Source organism: Trichoplusia ni, chromosome 8 (assembly GCF_003590095.1).
Source record: "Trichoplusia ni isolate ovarian cell line Hi5 chromosome 8, tn1, whole genome shotgun sequence".
NCBI classification, from domain to species: domain Eukaryota; kingdom Metazoa; phylum Arthropoda; class Insecta; order Lepidoptera; family Noctuidae; genus Trichoplusia; species Trichoplusia ni.
Genome location: NC_039485.1, coordinates 6,574,373 through 6,586,165, shown reverse-complemented (window position 1 = coordinate 6,586,165; position 11,793 = coordinate 6,574,373). Strand labels below are relative to the sequence as shown.

General features: G+C 36.6%; 1 protein-coding gene across 5 annotated transcripts; it reads left to right on the top strand.

Annotated features, from left to right (window-relative positions):
* The first annotated feature begins 528 nt into the window (after positions 1–528).
* LOC113496440 (microtubule-associated protein tau) lies at positions 529–9,973 on the top strand. Of its 5 annotated transcripts, none has more exons than XM_026875662.1 (10): positions 529–567; positions 3,184–4,588; positions 4,710–4,753; positions 4,849–5,008; positions 5,313–5,521; positions 5,620–5,805; positions 6,125–6,154; positions 8,092–8,262; positions 8,370–8,396; positions 8,578–8,648. In XM_026875662.1, exons 1-9 carry the CDS (start codon positions 544–546, stop codon positions 8,394–8,396), a joined length of 2,256 nt encoding a protein of 751 aa, XP_026731463.1. In that variant the 5' UTR covers positions 529–543; the 3' UTR covers positions 8,578–8,648. The 5 variants fall into 5 exon arrangements, with proteins under 5 accessions (XP_026731463.1, XP_026731464.1, XP_026731461.1 ...); XM_026875663.1 differs by having other exon boundaries at positions 8,370–8,400; positions 8,578–8,639; XM_026875660.1 differs by lacking the exon at positions 8,370–8,396 and having other exon boundaries at positions 8,578–9,973.
* Positions 9,974–11,793: the final 1,820 nt, after the last annotated feature.

Sequence of the window (11,793 nt, the reverse complement as noted above, 5' to 3'; positions counted from 1 at the left end):
TTTGGCAAGCATCTCGACACGAGTCAATTTACTATACAGAAAATAAGATAGCTGAGAATAAAAAATATAAATCTTTTCGACTCGTAAAACAGCACGCACACATGCATATAACATTGTTTTATATTTATATCCATTGTAAGTAAATGTCGTCGTAATGGCAATCGATCAGACGGCGTTACACATAATTTTAGATGTTCATACTTCTTAGCACTTTGAACCGTATTTTGTGGTAGCAAGGCATAATCTAGAGTATCATCATCTATTGAACACCGTACATAAGGCACTGGTGTGTTAGATACTTTACAACACTTCGAAATAATTGTGTAGTTTCCACAGAAAATGCGTCAGCGAAGCACCGCGCCACCTTTATAGCATCAGGTTGTTTTGCGTGAGGGCTTCATGCCTAATAAAATGTTTATTGTCTTTTGTAGTTTCAAGGAGACATCGCAAATAAGCGATCGCCTCGACGAGCGAAGAAATATGACATAGAGACCACTGTTTAAGTTTGAAGATTGTAAAACTTGAGTCTTAGTAGTAAACAGCATGGATACTAACGGCGCCAATCGGGTAAGCCTCGTGGTTTCGCGAGAGCACCGACATTCATGCCGCACTAACACATGATATTGACAGATATTTACAGAAATCTTACTGAAAACGGTACGAAACTCCTTGCTATAGCCGCCTGTTCATTGATTACTGCACCTACAAAATAAGCGTTCAAAAACGTCCAAAAGACCTTAAGCTTCTAACAAAACTATGGTGTGTTCTTGGCTTCTTAGCTACTAAATCGAACAATGGTTTTTCGTGATATTTTGTACGATACAAATCAAAAATGACTAGCTCATGAAACTTCGACATCGAACGACTCCACTAAAACGCAATGAACTGATTGAATTAGTTTTGCCAAACTTTTCTAATCTTTCTTTTGCGTTCACTGTATTTCCAAAGTTTCTTGTCTTGTTCTGCGTTAATGTTATCGTGATTTGCAAGAAAAATATAAGTGTTTATGAATATAAATCAGTGGAGCTACCATGCAATGTTATGCCAAAGTTAACCATAGAATTCGCGAAATTTTACAGTCTTTTCATGTAAATTTGAGAGAAATCGCTGACGAACGCTATAAAATATTAAAGCAAAATCACGCGATTCAGAACGTCTACCTTTTATCGTAGACAATTGTAGACATGTTTATAATGACATGCATTGTCTTGTCTGTTCTAAACGCAGTCGTTGTTTATGTAGACACAAATAGACAGGCAGCACATTAGGAATTTATGGTTCAAAGCTAAAAACCTTAGGTAAACTGACTTACTGACTTATTATATTATTAACTCTTATTAAGGGTGCACTATATGCATTATATAAAACAGAAAGGACACGTTGCGTGACGCAGTCCTATTTAAGTTAGGGTAGGCCTGAAGGGGCCCTTTTTACGATTTATTTAACAAAGTCAATTTAGTATTTACAATTTTATCGTTCTTTTTTCGACGAAACTTGCGAAATTAAGCATTCTTTACAAAGTAGTCAAATATTATTTGCTTGTAAATTTATTGAACGGTAACTTTGTATATCATTCTCATATCTATCACGCAAGTTGTATTTAATATGTCTTAAGTGACTTGATAAGTTATCATTAGTCAAATACTAACTCGAACTTTGAGTAGTGTGGTCGTTGCGCGGACTTGCGCGCAGTTTCTAGAGCGTTTGACGTCCGATTTGACGTCACTTGTCCGTCAACTGTATAATTAAAATGTATGACAGAACGCAAAAAAAATAAGCCTGCAATTACAATATCATAGCCATTGTAAATTTCTACGATTTATCTTTTCCGTTTATTTTAAAGTTTCCATGTGCAGTGCAATAATAGGAGACAGCTTAGTCAGTCAAGCTCTAAACTTAATAATTTTAAAGAAGCTTTAGTTAAACCTAAATTTTTGAGACTTGGCTCGTTATTTCAGCAGTTCATTAACATTTGAATACCTCATTTCAATATCCAAAAAAAGTTTGGCAAACTTGTAAATATTTTTCAACAAACTATTCACTAGGTAGTAGTGCGGAGGACGTGCAGTATATTTTTTAGCCGGCAATACCTCGTTGACCCAGTAGCCGAGTTCGTGACAACTCGTATCTATCGGGCGTTGCTCGCTTCGCTCATACCACGAATCGCGGGAACACGGAAATAAGTAATTTGGTACATTTCTCAATTCCACATAGACCGTACGTCATTTATGCAATCATAGCTTATCTTTATTGCGTGCACACGTCCAAATGAGTAATGTTGTAGAAAATGACGTTAATTGTAATAAAAAACGTCTGAAATCGATTACATATCGGGCTGGGTTATCAGGAAATTGAGTAAAACGTTTTTTTTTTGTATTACACGAATCTCTATTTGTACAATTTTTTCAGTGGAATTGTATCTAAAATGTGTTAAATAATTATAAAAATAAACATATTTACAACTTTATCTCTGATGGAATACCACTCGATAGATTCTCTATCTGCATTAAAGACAAGTTTATGTCTTAAAAATACCTAAGTAATAACATATTCTGTTAGAATTAGCTTTCCATGAAGATCCACGGTTCGTTTGTTATGGTTGGGTTCGAGTGGGGCTGGTGACAGCACGGTTGTCTCCGCCCCGCACCCGTCAGTTATCGTGTTCAATCACTCTACATTTGTAAATTATTGGCAAAATTTGCAAAATATTGAGTGTTCACTTAAAATTCATTGGTTTATATCGTGAAAGAATAATGTAACAATCGCGTTTGATCTCAATTTGCAAACGTTACCGTCAGAGATGAGCATTCAATCCATGCACAAAAAATCATCAATATCATCTACTAATAAACGAATAGGCTTTCATTTACAAAGCAAAGGCTAATAGTCGCTGATACTCTGAAAAGCTCAACCTACAAAATACCAATTACGCGGTTGCTACTTAATTCTCGACCTTGTGTTTTGTAATCTCAATTTTGCGATCAACGATCTAACACAGTTTAAGTGAAATATTATGTTACATGCAAAACTTTGTTCTTCAGGGTTTACTTAGTACGAGTGGGAACTCAAATATCTAAATTAAAATCGTAATCATTAAAACTTTCCTGGTGTGTTTTTGCCGTGCAATTAGTGGTAGGTATTTGCGCCATTATGTTTTGTATAACATATATTTGTTTTTGAAAGGCCCCGGCGGAGACTCGTCCTTTGAGTAGTGGTTTGGCTGGTCAGGATCAACCAGTCTCACCTCAGGCACCACCACCACTTCGTCCACTAACTAGGGTTGACTCACGGTCAGCTTTTCCGTCGCCGCAAACACCGAGACCAGTAGCACCACAGCTGCAAGCTAGACCACAGTTTCAACCTGGAGGACCTGTAACTACACCACAGCAATTCCCGCCAAGAGTAGGTGTCCCACCGCCAAGAGGTCCTGCACCAGCTGGTCCTCCCGGAGCTCAACAAGTACGACCAGTCCCACCTCCGTTAAGGCCTTTCGGCCCGCAATCAATAGCACCACAACAAGGTCCAAGGCCTTTGCAATCACCGACGGCCCTAACCGCACAACGTGCTCCTCCACCGAATAATCTTCAGTTCGGTCCGAGGCAGCCACCGATTGTGGGTGCTACCACACCAGACGCAGGCAGGCCACTGATTGCACCACAGCAATCTAACGGTGCTGCTAAAAACGGACCACCTCTTGGACCTGGGGTACAAAGGCAATCTTCCCAAAGCTCTCTTAAGGGCTTAGATACTTCTAATTCTTATCAACCAAAACCAGTCAACCTGGAGAACCAAAGTTTTGCGAATGACACCCAAAATGTCAACAAAACAGAAAACGGCATTGAAGGACTTGGGGCAACTAAAGGAAGGAGCTTCAGCATTGCAGCCGCCCCCGGGGCTCCAAGTCCATTGAAAACAGAAGATGATCGAAGAAAATCAGTCAGTGCAATAGGAGGAAGAATTGATGACTTCACCAGCCGTAGTCCCGGACTGGGGTTAATACAAGAAGGAAAACTGGAAAGCAAAGAAAATGTCCGTGAATCTAAAGAAAGTATCAGATCAGATACAATGGAAGGAGCCAAAGAAGTTCCTGACCGCCCGGAGTCGCGTCTATCCGGATCTAAAATGACAGAATCTTTTATAGGTGCTCTACCATCTACAACCTTAAAGAAGAAGATTGACGATGATGATGACGTAATTTTACAGAACAGTTCGGCAGCAGTTACCAAATCGAATGAGATTTCTAAGCCGAAGGAAGATTTATCTGATCGTTCCCCATCTTTAACACGCAGTGACGATTCTCCAGAACCTAAACAGAAACCCAGTCCATCAGTACCAAATAAATCACAAAGCGCAACCCCAGAACCCACACGCCCGAAGACACCAAAGATTGAAACAAAACCTGAAACAAAAGATGTGAAGCCTGCAGTAACACCAAATAAAACACCTTCTAAATCCCCTATACCAGAAACTAAGCCACCATTACAAATACCAAAGAAACCGAGTGAATTAAACACACCAATCGCTTCATCAGATTCAAAGAAATCTACACCACGTAAAACAGCTTCTGCGCCCAAATCTCGTCCTAAAGGTATGCTTATCTTTAGGAAACGTAGTAGATAAATAATAACGCGTATTGAAATGAGCCAAACATTTTTTTTTAATTTGTAATGGTCTTAATAATAAGAACTATAATATCTTGTTTTCCTCAGATGGTGATAACGACAGTGGCGTCGATGAATCCACACAAGGAAATGTAAGCAATTAATTTAAGAATGAGCTTTTGTTTAAATTTTAAATCACAGATACGTATCTGTGATTTAAAATTTAACGTAATACTTACCTTTGTAGGATGTAAATGGTTCTCCTGGTTCACCTAATAAGAAAATTCCGAGCAAGTTGCCAATGAAGGAGAAATCAAGCAACAGTCTTAAAACAAGCCTTTCGCGATCATCCAGCAAAAGTGCTACAGCTAAGACCCCTGAAAATCCACCGCCTTGCGACAAGAAAAGTAAGAGATTGTTTTTTCATGGCTAATTTATTGTATGTGCCTGCAATATACAAATTAAAGCAATGCTTCCTCAAGCATGCGTCATGCATGTCACCCCTTAACAAGGTTTAAAAACTATTTCAAGATAAGATGATGCATCGAGTCTATTGGATAGGATAGGATAGGAAGTTTTAAAAAGAAATGTTTGTAATATCTGAATAATAAGTATGGTCTCAATAAAACATGTGTTAAATTGTCTGAGTTTCAGTATTGTCTTAAATCTAGTAACTATAGTAAACACTTTTTAAATTCAATGAAATTGCAGAAGTGCCGATGAACAAAGTTCAAGTAGGCAATGCACCGTCGCCGAACATTAAAGCGGTGAAGTCGAAAATTGGCTCATTGGATAATGCGACGTACAAGCCAGGCGGCGGAAAAGTTAGAATTGAAAACAGGAAATTAGAATTCGGTAACGTAACGCCTAAAATTGCTGCTAAAAATGAAGCCTACACTCCAAGTGGTGGTGTTAAAAAGGTAATGAAACTTTATTAGGGACTAGTCGCTATATGTGCTATAGGTACTAGTACCTATAGCACGTAAAGGTAAGGTCTAAATTAACAATTTGCTTTCAGATTGTTTCCACAAAGCTAGAATGGAACGCTAAGTCAAAGATCGGGTCGCTGCAGAACACTGCTTACAAACCAGGTGGTGGAGACAAGAAGATTGAAACTGTCAAACTGGACTTTAAGGAGAAAGCCAAGCCTAAGGTTGCTTCGACAGTGAACATCACTCATAAGCCCGGCGGAGGAGCTATTAAGGTAAATTAGTAATATAGTAAAATAATACGAAAAAGTAATGAAAGAAATAGGTTATAGGAATGCGGAAATGTACGACGTTCAGTGAGTAATATTTTTACTAGTTTGGCAGCACAGCTGGTAAAAGTAAAAATCGAGTAGAGCTTAAATACCTCGTAAAAGCACTAAGCGTATTACATGACACGGTCAAGTATCATTCTGCAATAAAGTTAGAACACAAAATGTATTAGGTATTATAGAAGCACTTAATGTAAAAACAGACAAGTTGGAGTCATTAGGATTTTTTGAAAATAAAATTAAAAATAATTTTGTTCTTCTTCAGTCTACAGTTACAAAGAACGGAACGAGAGCAGTGAGTAATATTAATGTCTAAGTTTGTACAATCACACTCACTTATTGCACAAGTTTTACGTCCGTTGTGTTTTAGGTTTAAGTTTTATGTGGTGTCGTCAATACCCATACAAACACGTGTATGAAAAAGTTCTTTAGAAAAACTACATTTAAGTGTTTAATAGTGAGATTGTGCAATTGTTATTTTTTAGTCTGTTAAATGGGCGTTACCGCGTTGGAGGGCTTCACATAAACATTTTGCCTACCACTCTTTGTGGAATAAGGTTGGTCGGTACAATGTACCTTGCGTCAGAGGTTTGACTTGATACTCTTGATAGAGATCGTCTAGTGTTTACTCAACGTACCTACTTCTAGGTCGGGCTGCGGCTGTTTTCATCACGCTGGATGTTTTGCTTTCAAAATAAACTTTGTTTGAAACCTATCAGAAAATCGAAAAGAATTCTGCGCAATTTATTTTCCCCCAAAGCTCTTGGCATTTATTGAAATTATTTATTAAGCTTCATTTGTCGAAAGCACGTTTTCAAATATTATTTGGTTTACATTGAAATGTATTTTTCGGGGTTGCTTTGTCAATCTTTTCGTTCTTTGAAGTTTGTTTTGGTTTAAGTTACGAATAAGCCAATTTGTAACATAATTGACAAAGTTGGTTTCGATATAACTTTTTTGTTTACAAAATAAGTTCTCTTAAAAGAAACAAAGCTTTAGTTTAACGAAAGGAGTACCATAAACTTACCTAATAAAGTTTTTTGATATGCTCTTAGATTTTATATTCCGGGAAACAATGATTTTTTGATAGGTTAGCAACATAAAGAAAATATAAACAAAAGAAAGATACTAAAAACAACACTTTGACACTAGCCAAATAAATAGCTGCGAATGATAGTCTAAGCGTTTCACAATACGTTACACATTTACACAAAGAATGCCTAAATAAAAAATATGTCTGCATAAAATAAAATGTTACATAACCCTGTAAGAACGTACGATATTACCTTTACACATAGCATACTGAATATCATCGACAAGCACGCCATGGAAATCAATAACGATTATGTACTGTACCTATGAAACACATGTCTACATGACCACAGTTCAATCATCTGTTTGTGAAAATATTACCTAGCAACCGCACTGATATGACAAAAATATATATTTTTATTTTATTTATTTATTATTTCTTATTGATATTATGATCGGTTCCGTAGAAAGAAAAGAAAATCAATTCAGTTAGCATTGAATGTTAGAATAGAATTGTAACCTTAAGGAAATTGTTCCTTTCTTTACAATTCGAGTTGTTAACGTGATGTAGAGTCTTGATCGTCAAGTTTTCTTTACTCATTTCTTTCCATAGCACCAGCTTTTTGTTGCCAATTACATCAAGGGGTTTACCACCACGTTTTAAAGTAATATTAAGTAAATTATTATGATTGTGGGAGCGTGACAGCGCAATACACGTACGTAGAGGAATATCTCTTTTCCACTTCCTCGATAATATTACTTTGAGTTATGGTGGTAGACGTGGACGGTAGGCCCCCTGAAAAATCACAATAATTGTTATCTTTAATTGTTTATTTAGATCGCGCCATTTTAAATCCATGTGAATTAGAGCAAATCCTTTAAAGCTTAAGGTTTACTGCGATTAAGATATTAAACGAACTGTTGATAACTGGGTTTTTGTTTAATATTTGTCTTATGCTATTTTATACGAATCCGAATGAAATAAATTCAAATCTTCAAATTATGGAGGTATTTTTTTAGGGATAACTAATGTAAGGAATAATTTAATTAATTATGAAAATATGGTTGCAATTTTCTTCTAACAATGTAGATGCTCAATATTTTGTACAATTTATATCTTTTAACCACCAAGTCTACGGAAACTCCAAATTCATATTGTATGTATTTTTATTTTATATGCACACTCACTTTTTGGAACAGATCGAAAATCAAAAATTGGAATTCAAAGCACAAAGTAAAGTGGGCTCCATGGATAACGTAAAGCATAAACCAGGAGGCGGTGACATCAAAATATTCGATGACAAAGATTACATCAAGCAGATGACTGGACACTCCCCGCTGCCGGACAGTCACGGCCACTCGCGGCAGGAGGTGAGGCCCTTTCCAGATACCCGGGCCGTGTATCTTTGATGTTTTCGCTTTTTTATTTTTTTGTTTTGGTGAAGGTCTTTAATTCGCACTCATTGGTTTTGTTTCAGCCAGAATATTTATACACATATTATTGAGTAGGCAACTCATTACGTTTGAGTGTTTGTGATTAAACATCGTACCTAACTCTTCTATAGCGTTTTCTGTTTGGTTTTTCTTTTGTGTTCTAACAATGTTTGTGTTTTACTTTTCATTTGCGTGTTTTGTTTTTTTTTATCTTTGCGAGTGGGGTATTAACGTGATTTCTTTCTGCCGTAGAGCCCAGTGCCGGCGTCATCGGAACCTCCAAAATCCGACGAGAATTTAAATCAGCAGCAGTCATAAGATCTTAATGAGATACTTCGACATCTCAGCAAACAACACTAATTTTTATAATCGAAAGTCCAAACTTATTGTATAACATTTTTTGTATTTGTTAATAATTTTATTCAATATCGGTACCCAGTTTGAGTGATTTTGTTAAGGTACGTTTGTTTGACAAATTGAATCATCTTTTAATTTGTCACAATCAATGTCAATGATTTGTTGCATATCTTTTTGGACAATATATTGATTGCGTTATACGTGTATCATTAAAATTTTGAATTGTATTGTTGTATTTATGATGTAATTATAAATTTGAATGTTGTATTTGTAGCGTTATAGTTGATGAATATTTTTACAAGTAAAATTCTTTTTTTATCATCATGTGTCCTGAGTGATGTAGTATCATGAGTGCCAATTCATAATAGTGCATTAGAATAATCAACATCATACAGTAATATTGTGAACAGTAGCCTTTACATTTAACGCCGCCATTGTGATGCAAGCATGGTTACATTAGACTATGTCATGAATAGCGCTTCTACCGTTTTGAGAATTGCACTTTTTGATGTTCATTTATTTAGCAGCACTTGGCGTACATGTTTTACTTATGGCGCTGTGTTAGTGTATTGTACTGGTATTCAAGTGATCTTCATATATTATGCAATTATAACTAAATGTGTATATTAATTTGACTATTCCTAGATATATAGGCTTTGTTATCACTGTTTTGTTATTTCACTACGTATTCATAGATATATGCACTGACTATACAATGTACCTATTATTCTTTGGATTGTAAGGTAACGGGAGGGGTTCTTGGCACAGCATTCATATTGTGATACACTGATGTAGACATTTTTAGATATTTGATATTGACTGCGTTTGAACGCTTGTAACTTATTTGATAACTCAGATATACACTGATGGTTCTATAACTATACACGAAGCTGTGGCGAGAACGGGTGGCTTGGGATTGACTGACCAGATATATAAATGTTTTGTATGTAACTACGAGTGTAAGACGATTAGGTTTAAATAGCATGTATTAATGTTTGAAGCTTGAGTCACAAAACTCTTTCATTCACATTTTTACTTTACGATAGTTTTTCCGACTTTCCTCTGCCTTGATTTGTTTTCTTAACCATTTAGGCGCGTTATACTCAAATGTTTCTTGGTAATCACGCAAGCTTTTTATAGTAAATATCTAAATAAGTTTTAACTAAACTAATAGTTACTTACTATACCTGTAGAGTGAAACTTATTCCAAGTTTTGAGACCTAGGATGTTTTATGGACGCAGAGGACGTATTGTATACCTATTAGGTAATCGTTTAATACAGTTTAACACTTTACGAGTTTGTTTTATTTGTTCACTAGTTCACAGAACCACAAGTCATTCTGTAGTCTTCTCCTTTTAGTCATGCTACTTGTCACTTGCACCTAACTGTCTTAGTCAACGGCAGATCATGGCACGGATACTTGGTAAGTTGTCACTGTTGTTTATCTATAATCTAAAGAGGTTGTATTATGAAGTGGTACAGTCATATGTTTCGTTCTGATGGAGTTATGATATCAAATCATTAAAACAGTCGCACCACCTAGGCAGGTGACGTTTCTAAAATTTTTAACGCTGATGAAATATCTCAAGTGTTGCGTAAGTGATAAGACTTATCACAGAGAAATACCTTTACCATAAGTTTTGAGTGCTTTGTCATCACGACTCATTTGTCTTGTCTAAGGCTATAAACGTCATAATATGGCCTCAAGTGTAGTGATGTAAATCGATCTATAATTCTTGTCGATATCATATAGGTATCTAATCCCTGGTTATTTTCCTATCAAGGATAGATGTAGAACGTACCTATGTAGTATTTGCCTTAAGATAATATAGATTGACGTCATGGAATGACTTATAAAGAAAATTTACGTAGTTGCGATATATTTTTAGATTTAAAGTAATGTGATAATTTGATTTCGTTCTATATTTATAATCAACGTTTTTACACGTCCATATTTTATTATTCAACAATAAACATGAGTGTTTGCTTAAGACGTAAATTCTCTAAACCGAGCTGAATATTTTAGCAAGGAATGGGCCACTAAGGTGGCTATCGTCCATTTCGTTTTACGTATATGTCGTAAAACCGAATGAGATTGCCTTTAAATGTGAAACGTGCCTGAAAGCACGTGGGTGCTGATATAAAGTACGATTATTTATTTTTTCACGCATGTACTAATAGATATTGTTGACGCAGGATCAGTATTACATGTCCGTCCACGAATGGACTGAAGAAGACCGTCCGAAGTCGCGGTGCTTGTCGGCCCGGGCGCCGCGCACGCCGCGCACACCGCGCGCGCTCTCCCCGCGGCGCCGCGTGCCCACCATGGAGGACCACGACATGGTGCAGAGGAACAACGAGAGGAACCGACGCACTTCAGTCGCGAGACCGCTCAGTGCTCGCGAACTCCCCCGCACGACCTGCTCTAGGCGTACCTCACTCACACAACGCCCAGCTTTCTCCATATATTGATGTACTCACACACATAAACGTCAATGCTCTAGAGTCTAGGCTGTGTTTAGTAGGACGTCATCTGTCACATGTAACTAAGTTCTCAATGTTAGAATAGTTCGACAAAAACGTGAGGCACATTGTATTTGTATCGCACTTTGTGCACAAAAATTTGGAAAAATAATAAAAAGATTGTATAGTGTAGTAAAGACGCTATATTGCTCCAGCAAAAAGTAGGGAACCTTGCATCGTGTAACATTTTGAGAAATTCTATTAGTGTACGTATATTAGATACCGGTAGGATGGGGATATAGGCCATTACGTCTGTGGTTGAAAATAACGAATGTGTTTAAAAGTAGGATTCTCCTTTACGATTCTTTTGTTAGGTGCTCAGTTGTTTCATAGAATCATTTTTTCTCATGGTCCCCATTCGAAGGGTTGTAGTAACACATGTAGATCATTCGACACCGTCGCTAAATATGTAGTGTTGCAGCTTAACGTTATTGTGAATGTTTAAATTTATTTTTATTCATTAAACTATACACCTGACTTGGTCTCTTTTATTTCAACCCTCAATGTTGATCTATTTACTTTTACAATGATATGATACCATACACAACCTCGTAGATAAATTAATTTTGTATCAGAGAAAGAACCAT

Excerpts from the sequence above, each read along its gene's own strand:
- LOC113496440 (XM_026875660.1), top strand. The coding sequence starts at position 544 with ATGGATACTAACGGCGCCAATCGG. Across the intron at positions 4,754-4,848 it reads ATGAATCCACACAAGGAAAT|GATGTAAATGGTTCTCCTGG; the intron begins GTAAGCAATTAA and ends TTACCTTTGTAG. Across the intron at positions 5,009-5,312 it reads ACCGCCTTGCGACAAGAAAA|AAGTGCCGATGAACAAAGTT; the intron begins GTAAGAGATTGT and ends ATGAAATTGCAG.